Consider the following 22,797-nt stretch of genomic DNA (forward strand, 5'->3'; position numbering starts at 1 on the left):
ATAAGACATCCTAAGTTCAGCTTTTAAGCACCTGTTTTACTTGCACATTCATACTAATGCTGTTACTTTGCATTAAACATTTGTGTACTGTCACCAGGCATACTGAAAACAATGGGCAACAAAAATGCTACAACCAGCGTGCAGAACAGGAGCAGCAGGAATGTGCGAGCATTTATTAGCAAAGAGAAGTTGGATATTGAAGCCTTTATTACCAGACACGCTGGCCAAGATGTGACAGACACTATACTACCAGATTCTGTAATCAAGAAGTTCTGCTTTCGACCCGATGTTCCAAACTATCGTATCCTAATTTCTGAAAACGCTGAGCTTCCATGGCAGGAGACCCAATATATATCACTGTTCATTGAGGATGAGGATGATAAAGAAATCTGCATTAAACATGTTTTTCTCTGCATGCCCATACCTTTTGGATCATCTATTGTAATCTATGATATATAATCACACTATGTCTTGTTTGTTTGTAAATGCCTCCAATACACATAACCATCCTCAATTTTTGTAGTCCACTATTCAGTTTTACTTGTCTTTGGCTAATGCATTCATATCAGTTCCTTTTAAGAGTCTATAAATATCTAAACAAAGAAGACCTTTGTACATTTTGGGATTTAAAAACAGCCAAAACATCACACATGACTTCTGTGGTCTGAAAAGATATGGAAATTCCTCTAATTTTATAAGCGTTGACATCCAGTGGTATTTGATGTGATGCAATTGCCAGTAAGTGACTGTCGGATTAAGGACACGTATAAGATATTGTACTTTTAATATGGCCTATATATTACATTCATCTCCATCTAAATTCTCCTGGTCAGTTCTTAAATAATGTCAGTCTCCAGCAGGGAGAGAACATGTCATTTCGATAAAGTTCAAGTTATTCAGCTCTTGCTGGCATTTAAAAAGACGTATCATGTTGTATTTGCATTCTATCTGCTCTCGTGATAGCTTGTTATGGGAAAGAACATAGCATGACATTATAAATTTCACAAAACACGCTTCATCAGAGTGACACTAATGCTTTTGTGGTGCTTGCTCATTCATGACACAGCACTAAGAGAAATAACATTGTGTTCTGTGTATAGAACTTGAGTGATGTATTGATTCCTGCCATTTACATGGTCAAGTTTTTGGAGCGATACAGGTGCTTGAATGGCTTGAAGTTTAATTATTTAATTTATTATATAAGAAGACGACAACATATAACCTTTTACATTTTTAAGATCATTATTGTTTCATAAGTAAACTCTAAATGCCCTTAAACCAGTAGGCTGCTTAGGTTACTACACACACACAAATATTTTTGCTCCTTGTTTAAACTACTTATTTATAATAAGCTGAATTAACACAATTCTTGAGTTATTTTGGGATAACATAGTTGTTTTATGCTCAATCAACTTAAATTAGTACAAACCATTAGTTGATTTGTGTTGGGACAACTTGAAGGAAGTGGAACTCTGCATTTTTACAGTGTAGGTCACAGTATATATTAAATTTTGGAGCACTGTAAAACCCAAAAAGTTAAGGTAACTCAAACTATTTGAGGAAACCGATTGCAACAAACCAAGTTTGAAAACTAATCCTAATGAGTTCTGTGAACTTAATCCATTTGAGTAAATAAAGCTATTTGAGCACAGTAAAACCTGATAAATGAAGAGAACTCAAACCAACTGAGTACTGTAAAACTCAATAAGTTAAGGCAACTCAAACTGTTTTAGGAAACCGATTGCTACAAACCATTTGAGTTTAAAAAACGATTTAATATAAGTACTGTGAACTTACTCCATGTAAGCTGAGGTAATGAGGTATTTAAATAACTCATACCTTCAACACTGAGTTCAAAACTCTTTTTAAATGAGTAGAATTTACTTTCAGTTAATTTTGAGTTAACTACACTCATTTCATTTGATAAAATTGACTGTTGGTTTTTACAGTGACAGGAAAAATGACTGGTATGTTAACCTTAGTAAAAATCCAAATGATTATGGGTTTAATAGAAATCAGAAGACTTCAAAACACACAAATACCATTTCTTATTCAACCACTGAGGCGCCACTAATTTTTACACAGCCATTGAATAAGTTAACAGCATGACCATGACTTGCAGAACATCTCTCTTGGGTTGGACACATAAAAGAAAGCCAAAGACACAAACAGAGAAGAGAAAATATGTCCACTGAATGTCAGGAAAATAGGAAGGTAAGACTTTAATGAGACTAAAAGATAATACAGTTTATCTTTTTTAATTAAAGAATTAAAGCATGCACTTTTATCTTATGAAACTGTTTTAGTGTTCAGGGTTACTGAAAAATGACAAAGCTATTGAAGATGATCTAAATATAAAAGACATAAAACTACTGATGCTCTGTTTGTTCTGAAATCTTTACTTTATACCGTCGTCTGCTTTACACACACAGATGGTTTCACTTGTGTCCTTCTATTTGCTGAGTGTGTGGCTCGGTTTTTTGTGTGTGATTTTTGTGTGGCTGTGGAGTGGAACATGGAGGGGAGGATTTGCTTGGGACGGTTCTTTTCTGCAGTTTAACTGGCACCCGGTACTGATGGTGACGAGTCTCGTGGTGCTGTATGGAAATGGTAAAAAGAAATAATTCTCTTTAATCTTTTCTGTCACACTTTTTTTATATTCAATGGAATAATTCAGTAGTGACTTGTAACTATTACATTACTGCAATAACACGTTTTGTACCATATTACTACTTTATTAAACAAAATTATTAATATTAATTAAAATTACTATAATATTAATTTCATAAATAGTGTGCTGTTATTAGAAGTAGCCTACAGGTAACAAATAATTACAAAACAATATATATATATTGCTTTTCTTCATTGTAAATGAATATTAACTGCTTCAGTCCAACATCTACATTATCAGATGATGAAGATGAAACCAGAGGGGACATTTCAGCAAGACAATGATCCAAAACACAGCCAGCAAATCTCTAAAATGCTTTTAGAGAAAGACAATCAAGCTGTAGACTGGCCCACCCAATCACCTGACTTTAATCCAATATAAAAAAAAATTAAAGATGGACAGGACGAGACGAGGCCCACAGAATTACCAAGACTTTTACACTCTGTTGAAGTCTGTGGAAAAAGCAATTCATGTGACTTCATTCTCCATATGAGAGGCGTCTTTAAGCTGCCGTCACCAAAAAAGGCCTTTTATATAAAGTATTAAATACATTTCAGTAGTTCAGTACTTTTCCTTATATTTCATTGTTATTACACAAAACACATTTTTCTTTTTTTTTTTTTTTCTTTTTTTTTTTGCTTGTTTGTTTGTTTTTATGTTTGTATTGTTTGGGTTTTTACCAAAATCTGGTTCAATTCCATGTCAACAGCTCCTTTACAAATATTATTCCCAGGAAAAATGTTCAATACTTAATTTTCCCTGCTATATATATATATGTATATTCATTCATTTTCTTTTCGGCTTAGTCCCTTTATTAATCCAGGGTCACCACAGCGGAATGAACCGTCATCTTATCCAGCATATGTTTTATGCAGCAGATTCCCTTCCAGCCGCAACCCATCTCTAGGAAACATCCATACACACTCATTCACACTCATACTCTACGGACAATTTAGCCTCCCCAATTCGCCTGTACCGCATGTCTCTGGACTGTGGGGGAAACCATAGCACCCAGAGGAAACCCAAGCGAACACAGGGAGAACATGCAAACTCCACACAATAACGGCAACTGACCCAGCTGTGGCTCGAACGAGCGACCTTCTTGCTGAGAGGCGACAGCACTACCTACTGTGCTAATGCGTTGCCCATATACGTCAAAGATTATTCTTTATTGTATTTTTTTTATTTTAGAATATATATAGAGAGAGAGAGACAGCTTTATCCTTAATATGGAATTGTGTTGCGATGGAAGCTTTAAAGGTAAAATCCTGCAAATGTACTTCGATTTGATTGATTTGATTGGACGTCTCAGTATAAGTTTGATATTATAGGGCCATTGCAACCCAAACCATTGACGTTTTCAAGCTTTTGTAACCCAAACAACAAGAGAAGCAGTTGTTTCAAATATAGAATTACGACCCGAATGTACAAGTGGAACACGAAATATTATCTGTCACGCACGTCTGTCAACAGCAAGTGCCCTACAGCAAGCATATTTTCCACCAAATTGAATATAAACTGTTGGTTAAATTCAGATTGATGTAACACAGATTTAATTAAACACAAACAGCTGTGCTCTAATGGAGAGTCTTACCTTGTGTATGCAAGAGTTAATTTGCAGAGTAGTGAGTCATAAAGGCTATTTGTGGAGTAGGCATACATGTGGAGATGAGGTAGAAAAGCATATTCAGGAACGATTTCATTCATAGTTTTTGGAGCACACTCATAAACTCGAACTCATGAGAACTCATTTATAAATCGATGTTCACTCTTCATTTTTAGAATAATGGAAATATATGTGTTCATATAGTATTGTTGGCTATTCCAACATTGATACACTTGGGACCTTTTTTCTGGTCCTGGGTCACATGATATAACCCTCCATGGCATATAATATGTGTGTGTATTCTAAAAATAAACAGTGAACATCCGTTTACAAAACGTGAACTCATTATTTAAAGAAATGTCAACAGATTATCTGCAAATCGAAACAGTTTGTCACATAAGCAATGTGTTATGTTTGTTTAATATGATTTTATATTAAAGGTTGTTAAGTATAACAATTTTAAATTGTATTATGTTATAAAATGTTTCTTTTTTCTGTGATGTCAAAGTTTCAGAAGACATTACTCTAGTCCCCATGTCATGTTCCATGTACTGATTTAGTGCTTAAGAAACATTTATTATTGCAACCAATGTTGAAATTAATATATTTTAGAATGTATTAATTAAAGAATTAATTATTTGGGTATACCTGTAAATGTATGTACTAATTAGGTAACTTTATAATAACTACACACTATAACTTATTTATTAAGCATTAGCAAATAGTTCAATCATTATTTGTTAAGCATTAACTCTATATTAAAAGATGTTAATAAGCAGTTTATAAATGCAGTTTATAAATGCAGCTACAAATGCTGGATTCTTGACTTATAAGCACATTTATAATGTGCTTAATTATTGCGTTTTCATACTTTATTACTTAATAATTGTTCATTTCTAAATTAAGTATTGCATTATTTACAAACTAGTTAACTATTTTAAGATCATTCAGAATGCATAAGTAAATAATTAATAAACTATTTAAATTACCATTCATATATCTTATTAATCAGGCATTTACTAATAGTTAATTTGTATATTATCATGCTTTATTAACTCAATTTCATCCAGTTTGTGACCTAATCTAAGGTGAGGACTATTCATGCTTTATAAATCCCTTATAAATGACAATTAATAGCTCAGTTATATTCTAAATTCATTTGAAGACACACAAATGAAACTGTATCAAGTGAAAAATAATTATTTGCAATCTTGTGTAATATAAAATTACTGTATAGCTTAAACTTTGCTAAATTACTTCTTAAAATCTTAATATATTGTTAAATTAATATATTGTTGTTGTTTTATCCAATTTGATTAAATTGTATTTTGACACTCCTGTTTAAAGTTTACAGTTTTATTTTTTTAAATAAGATTGCAAACATTTATTGTTTAATTGATAGTGAGCCTTTAATTGTGATTTATTGGGGATTTATAAAGCATTAGCAGTCCTCACTTTAGATTAGGTCACAAAACTACATGAAGTTGAGTTAATAAAGCATTTATAACCATCCATAGTAAACATTACTACAGTATATGCCTGAATAATAAAATATATAGATGTTGATTTAAATAGTTTATTAATCATTTACTAACTCATTCTGAATGATAATTAAAGCCACCAACTAATGGTTTGTACACTGAATTTAGTTATGAACAATTATTAAGTAATAAAGTATGAAAGCGCAATCATTAAAATATTATAAATGTGCTTATAAGTTAAGAATACAGCATTTGTAGCTGCATTTATAAACTGCTTACTACCATCTATTAATGTACTCTACAGCTCTAAAGTTTAACAAATAATGAATTAAATATTTGCAAATGCTTAATAAATGATTCATAGTGTGTAGTTATTATTAAGTGTTTTGCAGTACACAGTATCAGATTTATGCCATGTCCGAAACACTTGCTGTAAATGTGTATTTTACCAGTTTTCTCCATTTGCCTTCCTCCATCTCTCTGTGTCTGTTTTTCATCTTCAGCCATCGTCCTGTACCGTGTTCCTCTAACCTGGAGCAGATGGAGGTGTAAGTTGTCCCACGCAGGGCTGTTGTCTGTGGCAGTGGTGTTATCTGTGCTGGGCGTGTGTGCAGCATTTGATTTTCACCGCGGCAACAACATCCCTCATTTGTATTCACTACACAGCTGGATTGGGATCTCCACAGTGGCCTTATTCACTCTGCAGGTATAGCACTAGCCTCATGACTGACATGTCAAATTATTTTCATGTTTGACAAAGCTCAGTGAGTATGTGGAACTCCAACAGTTTTCAAAGGAATGATGCTTGACATCGTCTCCTGTGCTTTTCTCCTCTGACCAAATAGTGGTTTGGGGGTCTTTGTGCCTTCTTGTTACCCTGGAGCCCTTTGGCTTTTAGAGTCTGTCTAAAACCTCTCCATGCCTGGATAGGAACTGCCATCTTCATCATGAGTCTTATCGCCAGCCTGTCCGGGATCAATGAGAAACTACTGCTGACACTGTGAGTCATTATCCAATTGACCTATCTATCGGTAAGGCCCGCCCTGCTTAGTTACTAATTCGGACAAACAATCGGTAACTGTCCTCAATGACAGCTGTCTGGGACAATACTTTGTCCCATATGTTTTTAAAACATTTTGGACACAGTAGGGCCATCTTTTTTGTAAGAACATTCAAGTGGGACTTAAATTTGCCATTAAGGGTTACAGTGGGGGAAATAAGTATTGAACACGTCACCATTTTTCTCAGAAAAAAATATTTCTGAAGGTGTTATTGACTTGAAAATGTTAGTACCAACCAAAGAAATCCATAGTCGTGCAATAAAATAAAATAAAATAAAAAACCTAGACAGCAGCTGAAATCTCTCAGTAGTTATTCAGCAACCCTCTGCCCTTCTTCATTATAAATAAATATCAGCTGCAGTCCAACATCTACATTATCAAGATGAAGATGAAACCAGGACATTTCAGCAAGACAATGTTCTAAACCACAACCAAGGAAACTCTCAAATGCTTTTTAGAGAAAGAAAATCAAGCTTAGAATGGCCAAACCAATCACCTGATTTCAATCCAATTGAAAATACAAAATAATGATTAGATTTGATAGATGAGATCCAAGGAACCATCAAGATTTTTACACTCTGTTGAAATCACACCGGAGCAATGCATGTAATTTCTCTGTGTGAGACACATTCTGACAAAAAATGTTGTGTATCATTGTTGGAATAGCCAACAATATACTGTATGAGTCAGAATGACAAATTTTATACTAAAAAAAGTTAATGTTAAATAAAGATCATATTCCATGAAGACGTTTTGTAAATGTACTACAGTAAATATACAAAATTTTTGATTAGTAAAATACATTGCTAAGAACTTATTTTGGACAAATTTAAAGGCAATTTCTTAATATTTAAATTTTTCTGAACTCTCGGATTCCAGATTTTCAAATTGTTGTATCTAAGCCAATTATTGTCCAATCCTAACCATCCAACAATAAAAGTAATGGCATTACATGTTTAAAAACAATATTTAGGTAACTGTTTTTGTTAGAATTACATTTTAAATGGTAATGGTAATCAAATTACAGTTACATCCGAAACGCGTTTTGAATTACCAAGGGTATAACTCTGTATTTCGTTGTAATAAATCTGAAAAAGGGAATTACACGTTGCATTCAGGAGAATAAAAATTTGTAAGGTCAAAGGACTTTGTGTGCCTACAGATGAACTGGAATTCTTTATTCATTAGAAATAGTAACATGATCCAATTTGTTGTGAACAGATGATTCTTTTGAGTCAATCCTAAATTAATCATTTCTTTTGTTTAATGAAACCAGTAAGAATGATTCACAAACTGGATAGATCTGGAGTGTGTTTCCCTAGAGGTTCATTACTGAACTGTGCTTGTTAAATTACATTGAACTGTAATGACATTTCCTCCAATCGTTGTTGCTTTGGCTGTCAATTTTGACTCAGTGATTCTTTTGTGCTGCTCCATAGAGGATTATCAATGAAGTAATCACTTAAAGTTTGGTCCATTCATTAAACAAATGGGTCATTCTACAGAAATGTCCACCTTTCTGTCCCTAGACTCAATGGAAATAATCTAATTTAAAGACTCCTTCGTTTTAAAATGTCCTTATATTTTAAAATGAAGCAATATGTTATTTGAATAATTAAACCTTTCTGAATCATCAGTATGACACTGGCAATAACTGTTGTTTATTACATGAATTATATTAATTAGTATATTATACTAATTACTGAGTTTTTGTCACTGTGCAGCCGATGCTTAACTGCCATTGGCTTATCTGCTTTTAAGGAAAGGGGCTTACTGATAGGTCAATTATCACATCCATGAAATCACTGCAGTTTATTTCATTCAGATTAATAACAGCTTTTCTCAACGAATTAGCTGTGTGGGAAGCTCATACTATGACGAAACTACCCTGTAATTGTTTATTTTTCTGTTTATTTTAACAATGTCTGAGTTGTTTGTATCTGTTTCACTGTTTCTGTCCAATTGTGTCTCAGCAGAAATGGGAGAAATGGAAGCTATACAGAACCATATACGGCGCTGCCTGGTGAAGCTCTGTTTGCAAACTCATTAGGCATTTTAGTTGTTATTTTTGGACTGGTTGTGCTGAGAATTCTGTCCAATCATAAATGGAAGAACCCAGAGTTTGAAAATGAAACTAACAGGGTGAGTATGACGTGAGAAATGCTTTAGTAATATACACTCACCGGCCACTTTATTAGGTGCACCTTAATAGTACTAGGTTGGACCCTCTTTTGCCTTCATAACTGCCTTAATCCTTCGTGGCATAAGTTCAGCAAGGTACTGATGATTCGCGCTTTATGAAATGGCACATTATCCTGCTGGAAGTGTATATAGGCTGTGGGGTTTACACAATGATCAGTTACTAATAGACCTAAAGTGTGCCAAGAAAATATCCCCCACACCATTACACGACCACCACCAGCCTGAACCATTCATACAAGGCAGGATAGATGCATGCTTTCATGTTGTTAATGCCAAATTCTGACCATTCGAATGTCGCAGCAGAAATCGAGACTCATCAGAGCAGGCAGTGTTTTTCCAATCTTCTATTGTCCAATTTTGGTGAGCATGTGCAAACTCTAGCCTCAGTTTCCTGTTCTCAGCTGACAAGAGTGGCACTGGTGTGGTCTTCTGCTGCTGTATAGCCCATCCGCCTCAAGGTTGGATGTGTTGAGCGTTTAGAAATGCTCCTCTGCATACCTCGATGGTAATGACAACAACGCATTTGTGCCCACAGAACTGCCACTCACTGGATATTTTCTCTTTTTCTGACCATTCTCTGTAAACCCTAGAGATGGTTGTGCATGAACACCAAATAGATCAGCAGTTCTGAAATACTCAGACCAGCCTGTCTGGCACCAACAACCATGCCATGTTCAAAGTCACTTAAATCACCTTTCCCCCCATTCTGATGCTCGGTTTGAACTGTACATTTGCTGCCATGTGATAGGCCGATAGATACGAAATTTGCATTAAAAACCAGTTGGACAGGTTTACCTAATAAAGTGACTGGTGAGCATATATTTTCAGTCATTTATATATCCTTGTCATAATAATAATAATAATAATAATAATAATAATAATAATAATAATAATAATAATAATAATAATAATAATAATAATAATAATAATAATATACAAAAAATAACAATAAAATAATAATAATTAAGAGACCACTTAAAAATGCTCAGTTTATCTGGATTTATGAATATAATTTTTTATTTTATTCTATAAACTGCTGATTAAATTTAATAGAGAGAGAATGTTTTTGGGGAAAGATATTCTCAAATGTTTATATTCATTTTTACAGTACACAAGAGTTTTAGAATTAGTTCAGAAATCAATATCACACTTTTCAAAAACATTTTAAATTCTGGGAAACATAACCCTGCAGTTTCTCAAATGAGGTTTAAGGCTAGTCCTAGATTTAATTTCATGTTTGAGCTGTCCTAACTGAAATAACCTGCAGTGAGACATCTTAAAATGTGTCACTACCATTGTTTTGTTTCGAGATGAATGCCAGTATTGTGTTTTTTATAATAAAATTTAATCATTTATTCAACATTCAGTTGTATCAAAACTGTTTAAGTGTCTTTTTTTCGCTGTTGAACACAAAATAGGTTTTTTGAAAATGCAGGAAACCTGTAACTATTGACTTATGTAGTTTTCCCTAGTCTTAAAATCAATTGCTAAAGGTTTTCATCTTTCTTTAAATCATCTTCTTTTTTGTTTTCAACATAAAGGTATGGAACCACTTGAGGTCATAGTGTACAGTATAAACAGTGATATTACAAAGATAATAGATTTAAAAGATAATACAATTAAATTCAAACTACAAAATTTTAACTAATTATTTTTATATATTTATTTATTTATTTTGCTTCTCTTGATTTTTCTCTTTTTAAATTTATATTTAATATTTTTCTATAACAAATAATTTTGGGTGTACTAGTTTGTATATGCACATATATAATATTGTATAGCTTCATGTTACAAATATAAATTTAAAAGATAGATTTGTGAGGGGTGTACTTATATATGCTGTGCACTCTATGTTGTCTACATTTTGTATCTTTTATTTTTAAATGTTTGGAATCTGTAACGTGCAGACAGTGGCTACATTTCTTGTTTTGTTTTTGTTTTATTTGTAGCCTTTGCTGCCAGATGCCAGATGAAGAGATCAAGAAGATACTGTGCATCGGAATTCAGCTCACTGGTTTTATGTTTAGACCTTTTACACCAACCCACCTGAGTGACAGACTTGTACCTTGTCAGTTAGAGACAGACCTCTTGTGGTTAGCCAGAAAATTGCAAGAAAATGTACCTTAATAAATTGTTGAGTCTACAAGGAATCTGTTTACCTTATGATCACATATATGATGTTCATTATTCATTGTTTCCTTTTTATTTCAATGTCGTGTTGTAGAGCTACCGAAATCAACAGATTTTCGAAAAGTGGAGATGCCGGGGATTGAACCCGGGGCCTCATACATGCAAAGCATGCGCTCTACCACTGAGCTACATCCCCCTGTAGAAAATTTATGTACTTATGGCCATCAAAACTTTAAATACCACATGTATGACATCAATATACTGACTTATTAGCAAAAATTCTCGTGACAAAATACTAAAAATGTATCCTTAGATATTTAAGGATCCCGAATATCAAGGATTTTAAAATCTTTTCTCTGTGTACGCGCAGCATTCATCGTGACAGCGTCGACACCCCCTTACTCATCGAATCGGGTCCTGATTGGTTTAAAATTACACAAAATATGATGGTGGCCAATGAAATTCATTTACGGTGAACTCTGATAATGACATTTCGTCACCGCATTCATCGGTGATATCTGGACGAAACCCGCAGGTGAATGTGTGTACACAAAGATGACGAACCACACACAAGCGCTCTGAAATGGTATGTTTCATAGGCTGAAGACTACAACAACCGGCGGATTTTGAAGCGGATTTCTGTGTAATATCAACAGCATGTCCGCTTTTGTGGTGAGTGGAAGTTTAGGCGTGAAATGTTACGAGTTTTTTGTTAGCCTGCTAAAGTTGTTAGCTAAACTGTTCAAACGCAGCGTGCAGATTTTAACTTTCTGGACCAAAGAAATTTAGTGCAGTGGTCAAGATTTTCATTATAATGTTACGTCATTTTATAAAGACTTTTAACTGAACTATTTGCAGGCCTTGTACAATATATGTAACGTTTCCATTGTTAGACATGCATTGGGCCCATTTAAGTACATGAAATTAATCTACAACACCTACATGTATATTGTCATTTTGCAAACAAGAGTTCTTTTAGACTGCTTGAGATAAAGGTGGTAATTATTTTGCATATATTGTCAGGGCCAAGTTTCATTGGTTGTTATTTAGCAGTTCTTATGTTTTCCACAAGGGGCTTTTAAAGAATTAATACTATAACAACGTTTCAAGCGGTTTCAAGGCTATATGAAAAGTTAAACAGCTGCTACTCCAGTTGAAGTAACATCATGTAAGTTGATTTAAAGTAAATCATCCATGCTGTTTATGAAGGTATTTTGTGTCTGAAATAAATGGAAAGGTGTCAGAGAAGAACTTCTAAAGTAGCATGAAAGTTTCTAGACAGCTGCCTGCAAAATATTGAGGTAAAGTAGTTTTTATATTCACAAATTCAGATATTCACCTAATAATATAATTTCAGAGAAGTATTCTTTGCATATTCTAAATAGTAAAATCATATTAGCAGCCAGTGACTATCACAGTACAACATTGTTCACAGTTAATTAAATTAGTGCTGCTGATGTTTTCAAATCATACTTGCATGTGATTTCAGACTGTATATTCAAAAGTACCATGGCAAACAATATAGGGAGCGTGTCACAAGTTGTCATTAAATGAATGTGCGAATATAAGACCAACTTTACCTCAATTCCGGAAATTACATAAATGTATTTTCACTTAAATTACCACTGTATGCTTTGATACAAGAGGATGGAGTCATTTAGAGTCAGCATAATTTAGTCTGGCTATTATGAGCTTTATGAGCAGGCATAGAGCAGCTTTAACTCTACCTTGTAAAAATAGCTTATAATACAGTGTGGTCAGGATTGGTGTTTATGTGCAGCTGTTCACATCAGACCCAACTGCTTTGCAGGGTATAAAATAATGTTTATATTAACAGGCCTAACTAACATTAAAACAATTATTTGTGAAATAGACTGATAAAAATTCTGGTAATTTTCAGCTTATATGTTCTTAAAAATGTCATTCAATTATATATTTCAAAAATCGAAAAAAAAAGTCTATGTGTGGTTCGTACAATGTTGAGATTTTAAACAAATTGACATTTTTGGTTATTAACAAATTAATAATACAGTGGTAATAGTATGGTAAAAACGTGATAACTTTCAAAACTGAAATGATTCACTAATTAGTGAGAAGTTCCTAATAAGATACCATATGGTTTTAGCTAAAAAATACATATTTAAAAAAAGCTCAAATAGACCCTGAATGCAAAAATAGTATTCAGATATTGAATAAATAATGAGAGGTAAACAAACGGACCAGTCACTATACACAGCTGTTTTTCCACAGGACTTCAACAGATGTGTTCTTGCGTGAACATTTAATGACCAGCAACTTCTAGTTACAGATTTTTCCCACTTAGAGAAAAAATTTTAATCCCATCTGTATGTCTTCAACTTTTTGTTTTTTTAAATATCCCAGCCAAGAGCATCTGTCAGAAAGTGATTCATGGTAAAAATTGGCTACTTATTTAGGTCACTTTTTTATGTGGGGACCAACTCACACTATTGACTAACTATTAACTAATAACTATTTACTAATAAACATCTAAATTTGCTGTTTATTAATAGGAAAGGGGTAGGATTAAAGGATTTGAAATAAGGCTGCACCGTCTGCAATAAACAGTTGAAGTCAGAATTATTAGCCCCCTTTTAATTTTCTTTTTCTATTTTTAAAAAATTCCCAATTGATGTTAACAGAGCAAGGAAATTTTCACAGTATGTCTAATATTTTTTTTCCTCTGGAGAAAGTCTTATTTGTTTTATTTTGGCTGGAATAAATGCAGTTTTTAATTTTTTAAAAACCTTTTTAAGGTCAAAAGTATTAGCCCCTTTAAGCAATTTTTTTTCCGATAGTCTACAGAACAAACCATTGTTATACAATAACTTGCCTAATTACCCTATCCTGCCTAGTTAACCTAATTAACCTAGTTAAGCCTTTAAATGTCACTAAGCTGTATGGAAGTGTCTTGAAAAAATATCTAGTAAAATATTATTTACTGTCATCATGGCAAAGATAAAATAAATAAGTTATTAGAAATGAGTTATTAAAACTATTATGTTTAGAAATGTGTTGAAAAAAAATCTCTCCATTAAACAGAAATTGGGGAAAAAATAAACAGGGGGGCGAATAATTCTGACTTCATCTGTATATTGCGATATGAATTCAATTTCACCAGATGACTTGAATAAATCTGTTGGAAAGAATTCATTAATTTAGATTGATTGAGAATGTATTGATTGAGAACAGTGTTGAGGTAGAGAAATTAAAAAATCTAATGTAAAATAACATGGTCTTCATTGTATAAATCATTCAGAAAATTACATTAATGTTACAAACAGCACTGTTGTTTTGTGTCGAAATGCTTATAACTACTGAAATTGAAATTGTGAAAAAATACAGATGAAAAACTTTTGCTCTGTGATGGTTAAACTCTGCAGTGACTTCACAAACCTCATGTATTCTGAATTGTGTGTGTGATCAACTATCTAATTGTGCATTGCAATATCGATGCTGAAACGATATATATTGTGCAGCTCTAATTTGAAATATGGTCATTATGATCCCCAAACTAAAGCGTGACTCATCATTTATAAACTATCATTTATAAATTTGTCTTTCTAGGCCCATCCGTCTGTTCGTGTCAGAGGAACTGAACACACATACACTCCTGTGCTGTGCCAGGATGAAAAGTGTTTGGGGCAGGAAAAAGGTGTGCACATGCACTGTCCGCTGTGTGCTGTGACCGAGGCTTATCAAGACCCGGTCATCCTGCGAGCTCACTTCCGCATCAAACACGTGGACAAAGGCATTGAGTTTGCTGGTAAGGCACAGTGTTGCTACAGAATTTAGCATGTATGATGATTTATGCAGTTTCTCTCATACACTTCTCTTTTTGTGGACAGGCTTGAAAGTGCTGCGCTGCTGTATCCATTGTGAAATTGTGGGCACTATAAAAGGAGAAAAGAGGTTTAAAGGTGCGCATTGGCACTGTTACCGTTGCAGAAATGGTTTCAACAGGAGGGACGAGGCCATCAAACACTATAAAACACACTTCCGAAATCCTCACACCACATTCCAGATCCAAGTCACGCAGGTAATTGCTGCATAACACAGGGTTAAAGGCCCGTTCACATCAAGAATGAAATGTATTTTTAAAAGCAAGTGCTATATTATGTCATATGCTACTTTAAATTATTTTATTGACTTCAATTTATAATAGAATCGACTTTGTTTCATTCATTCATCCATTTTCTTTTCGACTTGGTCCCTTTATTAATCTGGGGTCGCCACAGCAGAACGAACCGCCAACTTATCCAGCATATGTTTTATGCAGCGGATGCCCTTCCAGCTGCAACCCATCACATGGGAAACACTCATTCACACACATACACTACAGACAATTTAGCTTACCCAGTTCACCTGTACTACATGTCTTTGGACTGTGGGGGAAACCGGAGCACCCGCAGAAGACCCACGCGATCTCGGGGAGAACATGCGAACTCCACACAGAAATGCCAACTGACCCAGCCGAGGCTCGAGCCAGCAACCTTCTTGCGCCCCCGTGATCCCCCAACTTTGTTTCATATTTCATGAAATTTGTATAGTCAGTACCATTACCAAAAAAAGATTTACATGATTGTTAAAAAGGTTTTGATATCAATTCAAATAATCCCATCTTCTTAATGACCACAATTTGCATATGCTCAATTATTTTTTTAAAGGATCTGTATTTTTTGACCCAAAAAGAGCAGTCGTTATGTATGGATTAAAATCACTTTAGACCAAAGACTATAGAATACACAAGACGTGTTACTCGTATAGTTTTGAATAGGAAAAGAGCAATGGTCAATATGGTGAATGAAGCCCCGCCTTTTTGTACAGGAGCCAATCAGTGATTGCTATAGACTGACCATCCTCTAGGGGAGGGGGAGGAGCAGACTTGAGTTTCTGCAGATTTTGTGTGATTTGGACGTTTAGAAATGAAACTAAAGGAACAGTTGTTGTTTAATTTTATTGTTGATTCCTAATGTGAAATTTAATCGTAAGCTTGGCAAGCAGTTTTTGGAGAATTTGATGTTTCCCTATTCAAACAGAATGCCTGAGCATACTTGCCGAGAGGTGTTTCAAAGATGAACGCAGAGTGGAATGACTTGCCTTAAAGGGACTTTTAGACTTTATTACAAATATTCAAATGGTCACAGAAGTAACGGCATAACGACTTTATATTTTGAATAAAAAACATTGATGTTTACAATAGCAAATAAAATCAACTTTTGAAAGTTGTAGTATTTGTAAGTTTGTATTTACATAATATATACATGAGTATAATTGATGAAAGAAATATATTCACATGTGTGTATATATATATATAAATATATAAATATATAAATATGCTATACAATAAATTAATGCACAGTATGCACAAATAAAATACATTTTGTTAATATGAACTTTTCTTTTGGATGCGATTAATCTGTTAATTTGTTAGCACTAATATTATATATTCATTCATTTGTTCATTTTCCTTCGGCTTAGTCCCTTTATTCATCAGGGGTTGCCACAGTGGAACGAACCGCCAAATTATCCAACACATGTTTTACACAGCGGATGCCCTTCTAGCTTCAAGCCAATACTGGGAAAAATCCATACACATTCATTCACACAAATACACTATGACCAATTTCATTTATCTAATTTACCTATAGTGCATGTGTTTGGACTGAACCCAGAGAAAACCCACATGAACACGGGGAAAACATGTAAACTCCACAGAAATTCCAACTGACACAGCCGGGACTTGAACCAGTGACGTTCTTGCTGTGAGGCCACCACTGAGTCACCGTGTCACCCATTAATATTATATATTTGCAATTTAAATAAAACATGAAGCTGCTTATAAAATATTCTGTTTGACATAGAGCACTATATGCTGTAAATGAAGTCGAACTGACTTTAGCATGTGGCTGATTCTAAATGGCTGACAGTACACATCTTTTAAAACATTATGATTACAAATTTTCTATGATTATAGATGTAGCTGTGTTCTGTTTATCTGCTCTGAATATGATTTTTAGTTGGAATAATGTTCATATATTTCCTCAGAATGTAAACTGCCGACAGTATTACGGTGAAAGCTCAGAAGCTCACGTGAAAGCATATGAAGGCCTTGCAGTGGGTCTTGGACCAGGTGAAGATGGCACAAGCATTGGGTCCATCTTAACACAGCCCATTCTGACCACTGGCACTGAAACACTGCTGACTGTGGAGCCAAAGGTAGACAAACTCACACTGGAATATCATAGCTTTAGGTCATATTATTTACTAGTGATGATCCATAAGCCTCATTTGCCTTTTAGGAAGACGTTGAGAGAAATGGCATCCCATTGGGTGCTGAGGAGGAGGTGCAGTCTTCCCAAAGTTCATCTGATGGGACACAGACTCTTGTTCTTATGGATCCTGATGGACAAGGAAGCAGTGTGATCTATGATACAACTACTGGTATCCTTACTGAACAGGTTATTATTAATCACTGTTCAATATGCTTTTATTAATAGTATTTCAGAATTAAATTACAGAAAAAATTAACAATAAAAATTAATAAAATTAAGAATGCAATTCTTCTATTAATATTAATTACAAGATTGGAGGTGCTGTATGTACGTTTTTGACTCTTCTAAAGCATAAAAATACTATAATATGTTTGAAGATGTTTAAGAAACATGCCAAGTGAACATTTTTGTTTATCTGAAAAACTATGCTAAAGTCAGTTATTCTGCTTTAAAAATGTCTGTTACGTGCCGGGATGCTGTCTTTGTTTTGGTTCTTTTAACCCACCCCAATGCCAGTTTAGCCAATTATATTTCAGCACTCCGGTTTGCCTTGTTGGAGAACCGCGTATTTCATTCTGAAAGGCTCTCAAAGCATGCTCCCGTGACTGAAATGAGACCTCTGGTGGACAGTAGCAGACTCCGAAATGAGACGCAGATTCAGCGTTCCACATGAGGTTATTAATTAGCAAATAATATAAATATTACGAGCATAAACATTAGGTGAGCAGGTTACATTGTAACCCTGTGTCCTAACAACATGCTACGTGACAAGATTTTCAGTGATAAGCAATTTGGCTTTTTGCACCAGATGAAACAACAGAAGTTTAAATACAGCCATTCAGAAGCACAGAATATACACTCACTCATGAAATGGTAAGGTTTATAATCTAATTAGTACATATTAAACCTCTTTAACAATTTTAACAATTTCAATTTCAAACGGTTTATTTTATTTTCAAGATTTGAGGTGAACTATCTGCTGCTGCTGCTTTCAGTAGTATGGCAATAAATGCCATGTAAAATGGCATTCAAACTCACATTGTTAGCATTTACACTAAATAAAGCACATTGAGGTGTACCTGAGGTGATCATTGTCAGCTGCCAGAATTAGAAGCCGTATTTGAAATATAAATTTCATGTGTTGGTTAGAACAAAAACTCCTTTTAGTATGAAAAATATTCCTTCTATTGCATGCCATTTCTTTTATTTAGAACACGGTTTATCGTCAGACTCCCTACTTTTGGACCTCAATCTGGCAACCTGCTCCTGTGTTTGTTTTGATCCAGGAATACAATACCTAGTACAACTACTGGGTGTCAAACTTACATACTGCACCTTCATTGAATAAAAAATGAAAAAGATTATTCGCATCCAAATTAAAGTTTATTTTGACATAAGATATATGTGTGTGTGTGTGTGTGTGTGTGTGTGTTATATATAATTATTATATAAAGATAGCACACATACATACATGCATAAAAACAAAACTACACAAACCTTTTTTTTGCATAAATATTTAAATGTATAAACAATTTGCATCATATACATATTTATATTTAGATATAAAATATATAAACATTTGCTCAAACATATGCATGTATATGTGTATTTATCTATACATATTAAATGTAAACAACACACACACATATATTATGTCAAAACAAACTTTTATTTTGGATGTGATTAATCATCTTTGTCCAGCCAAGAAAAAGATTATATTTAGTGTAATTTTCTTCAGCAGCTAATTCAAGTAAAGTTATTATAGTCCATTATCAAGCCAGACACCACTGCTTTGAGCATTAATAACATCAACAAAAAAATAATAAATGTTTTCTTCAGCACCAAATCCGCTTGTTAAAGTGATTTCTGAAGGATCATGTGATGGTGAAGGCTGGAGTAATAATGCTGAAAAGTGAAAATTAACCTTTGCATCCCCAAAATAATCTAAAATACACTAAAATATGAAATATACGTAGTGGCAGTCTTAACTTAATCTAAACATATTGTTTCTGTAATTTTAGGAAGCAGAAAGTTTGGAGCAGACACTGCTGCAGAAACGTCTCCTGGAGCTTCACCAGCAGATCGACACACTTCATCAGGAGAAGGAGAGCATGGAGAAGACACTACGAGCTGAGATTAAACAGCTCAAAGAACAGGTATACTTGGCTGGTTTACATGTAGCCTTATTGTATTTATTTATTTAATTAAAAAGAGTATCAGTTACACAATTTCTCTTCTATACTTGTATTTAAATAATTCTTTTTATCCATTTCATTTCATTGTTAGGTCGCAAGCCTAGTGCAATCTAATGTGAGGATGTTTGAGGAACTGCAAGCCTATCAATGTCCTGATCACAGCCAACAAAAGGTGGCCAAACTTGTAAGTGCTCTAAATGAAAAGCAGACTGTATTGGTAAATGATTATAATTATACATCGAGATGATAGTAAATTGGTGACACGGTAGCTCTGTGGTTAGCACTGTCGCCTCACAGCAAGAAGGTCGCTGGTTTGAGCCCTGGCTGAGCCAGTTGGCATTTCTGTGTGGAGTTTGCATGTTCTCCCCCTGTTCGTGTTCAGTGCTCCCTACACTTAAGTGCTCTATGCTTTTCCCTACAGTCCAAAGACATGCGCAATAAGTGAATTGACACACCTTAATTGGCTGTAGTGTATGTGTTTTGAATGAGTGTGTATGGATGTTTCCCAGTACTGGGTTGCAGCTGGAAGGGCATCCGTTGTGTAAAACATATGCTGGTTAAGTTGGCGGTTCATTCCGCTGTGGTGACCCCTGATGAATAAAGGGAAAAAGCTGAAAGAAAATGAATAAATGAATGAAAGTAAATGCAATATCCATATCGCAGAAAGAAGTAGGATAAATTATATTTTAGGTGCCAAACATATGTGTGATGTGATCAGATGTCTCAGTAGGTACTGTTATGCTAATGGATAAACTTTCCAAAAGGTGAATCTAAAGTGCCTCATAGCAAAGAGCTAAAAATAAATAATAATGGCAGATTTTGAGATGAGAAATAGCCATAAGTTGATGACGTGACAATACATAAATAAACGAACAAACAGTAGAGACAAGAGGAAAATGACAACAACAAATAAGAATCAGATTATCTGCCGAGGCTTTCAGTCATTCATAGTGCTTCATCTAAATGAAAGTAAATGTAAATGTTTGCACAATGACCTTTTTTTTGCCAGAAATGAATTTAATTAATTACAATTTAATTCAATTAATTTAATTGATTTAAAATATCAGAAAAATATCTACTTTGCCTGTTTATATTAGTATGATCATTGTATAAAATTTTTAAAAAAAATAGATGACGATAATAATAAGAAGAAAAATAGTTTGCGTAAAACTCAACATCACACATTTCATATTTTCACAGTATCGTGCCAAGTATTCACAAAGACAGAAAGGGCAACACGCTCTGTGACTGAATAGTCACGTCTTCCAAATAAAACAGCCAATCGCTATTTGATAAAATCATCATGTCATTGGTGCTGTCGTTAAAAGCTTGCCTAGAGCTACATTGGCAGATCTAGCATGTCAAATATGTTTTTGATACTGTTTTAGTTATTTTGTAAGCTTAAAGAATTGGATGTTTCCCCATTCAAATGGGTAGGAGCTGTACATGCATGGCGTTTTTTAAAATGTGTATTAAAGGGGACCTATTGAGCAAAAATATGGAGTTTAAGTGGTTTTAAACACATTTGCATGGCAACTGTCTGCGAATATAACCAGCATCTAAAGGTAAAAATGTATTAATTAAACTATTTATAATCATACTTCATAAAAACAGTCTACAGAAACACTTTGATTGACATGCTCCCTTTCTACATGTCACACCTACTGGTGACGATCTCTTCCTCATTATTATAGGACATTAGTCTTGTTTTCGAATCTGCCACTATGCTGACACATATGCATTTGTAGCTCCGCCCTCTTTGAAAAGAGCACAATCTGATTTGAATTTAAAGTGACAGTCACCAAAATGGCACAATTAGGGTCAAAGCCTAAAAGGGGCAGTTTTAAAGAGTTATAAAAACATTATTTGTGGGGTATTTTGAGCTTCATATACACACTCACTGACTTGTTTTACATCTTGTAAATGGGTCCCCTTTAAAGTTTTGTTAAAACTTGCATACCTTGTTCTGTCTTTGCTACTGTTAGATGGAAAGCCTTGAAGCTCAGCACAAGGAGCTCCTGCAGGCTCAGTTGGCTTCGCTCAGAAGGGAGATCCTGTGCGGGACTGGTCACGTCATGGCAATCAATGGCCACAAGGAGGCACTGGAGCTCAATGAGGATTCAGAAGAGACACAAACCACAGCCATCAGTGGACCTTTAACAGGATTGGAGAACATGGATGTACAGCTACACACTGAGCAGCATGAGAAACTAAAATCCACAGAGCTGGAGCTAGTGTCATCCGATACAGTGGCCTGTTTGGAGAGCCACAGCCTGGAGTTAGAATTGACAAACACTGGCTTAACTACATCGAAGATTTTAGAGGATAAACCGGAAGTTTCTTTGTTCATCGAGGCTCCAAAGAAGCGCAATTCAACTGACGACTTAGAGGAGATAGTTGAAAACAAAGTACAAAAAATAAGCTGAGAATCACACTCATCTTCATTCCTTTTTTAAAGCTTTTAAAAATTGCTGTTAGGTATGCCATACATTTCCAGATCAATAATCTGTCTGTATTCTGTCATTTGGCAAAATATAGATATACATGATTCCATTATACATTATTTTTTGACCATAAAGCTTTTTTACATTTTTATTTATGTTTGTCAATGCTATCTAATGCAATGTACTTGTGCTTTTAATGACTGCATTGGGTTTCATTTATCATTGAGCGTAAACAGACTTGCTACTGATCATGTTTTCATAAATGAAACATTGTGCGGGGAACAGTTATGAGCTGTGGAAACACTTTATGTAAGGATGCCAAATCTTGAAGTTCTACAGACATAGTGATATTTATAAATAACCAGTGTTTATTTATTTTTTAATTAAATGCCAGAATAATTATTGACTTTGTTCAATTTTGTCCAGCTGGTTTATTCTTACAACTGATATATGTTTGCTTTTCTAAGTGCAATCTTAATTTTACTTCAATAATGAGCAATTTCACTTAAATGCAATGAAAACAAACAAACAAATTCATTACAGTAAAAGTGAAATTACTAAACCTACACACAGGGGTCTACGGTGGAAAAAAAAAGCTAATTTTAGGAAAAAAACTGATAAACTCAGATCAATTCAGATAACTCTTTATATATTCAGTATTTAAATATATATATTGTTTATATACACATGTATAAGAGTACTACTCATATACTC

General features: G+C 34.2%; 2 protein-coding genes and 1 non-coding gene across 3 annotated transcripts; 2 read left to right on the forward strand and 1 right to left on the reverse strand.

The window, feature by feature from the left end:
- Positions 1 to 2,093: 2,093 nt before the first annotated feature.
- Positions 2,094 to 11,171, forward strand: LOC130214749 (lysosomal membrane ascorbate-dependent ferrireductase CYB561A3). Its single transcript, XM_056446559.1, has 6 exons — positions 2,094 to 2,214; positions 2,433 to 2,610; positions 6,262 to 6,464; positions 6,604 to 6,758; positions 8,796 to 8,961; positions 10,971 to 11,171. Exons 1-6 carry the CDS (start codon positions 2,185 to 2,187, stop codon positions 10,992 to 10,994), a joined length of 756 nt encoding a protein of 251 aa, XP_056302534.1. The 5' UTR covers positions 2,094 to 2,184; the 3' UTR covers positions 10,995 to 11,171.
- A 104-nt stretch (positions 11,172 to 11,275) lies between these two features.
- trnaa-ugc (transfer RNA alanine (anticodon UGC)) lies at positions 11,276 to 11,347 on the reverse strand. The gene has a single exon. It is a non-coding gene; the product is annotated as a tRNA-Ala (tRNA).
- A 319-nt stretch (positions 11,348 to 11,666) lies between these two features.
- On the forward strand, positions 11,667 to 22,494 carry LOC130214596 (uncharacterized). The gene is made up of 8 exons (XM_056446370.1): positions 11,667 to 11,823; positions 14,737 to 14,935; positions 15,018 to 15,208; positions 17,218 to 17,388; positions 17,472 to 17,630; positions 19,466 to 19,600; positions 19,731 to 19,823; positions 21,625 to 22,494. The coding sequence occupies exons 1-8, from the start codon at positions 11,809 to 11,811 to the stop codon at positions 22,063 to 22,065; spliced, it is 1,404 nt and encodes a 467-aa protein (XP_056302345.1). The 5' UTR covers positions 11,667 to 11,808; the 3' UTR covers positions 22,066 to 22,494.
- The last annotated feature ends 303 nt before the right edge of the window (positions 22,495 to 22,797 follow it).

This window comes from Danio aesculapii, chromosome 21 (genome assembly GCF_903798145.1).
Source record: "Danio aesculapii chromosome 21, fDanAes4.1, whole genome shotgun sequence".
In the NCBI taxonomy this organism is placed as follows: Eukaryota; Metazoa; Chordata; class Actinopteri; order Cypriniformes; family Danionidae; genus Danio; species Danio aesculapii.

Excerpts from the sequence above, each read along its gene's own strand:
- LOC130214596 (XM_056446370.1), top strand. Across the intron at positions 14,936-15,017 it reads CAAAGGCATTGAGTTTGCTG|GCTTGAAAGTGCTGCGCTGC; the intron begins GTAAGGCACAGT and ends TTTTGTGGACAG. Across the intron at positions 19,824-21,624 it reads AACAAAAGGTGGCCAAACTT|ATGGAAAGCCTTGAAGCTCA; the intron begins GTAAGTGCTCTA and ends TGCTACTGTTAG.
- LOC130214749 (XM_056446559.1), top strand. The coding sequence starts at position 2,185 with ATGTCCACTGAATGTCAGGAAAATAGGAAG. Across the intron at positions 2,611-6,261 it reads CGTGGTGCTGTATGGAAATG|CCATCGTCCTGTACCGTGTT; the intron begins GTAAAAAGAAAT and ends TTTCATCTTCAG. Across the intron at positions 6,465-6,603 it reads TGGCCTTATTCACTCTGCAG|TGGTTTGGGGGTCTTTGTGC; the intron begins GTATAGCACTAG and ends CTGACCAAATAG.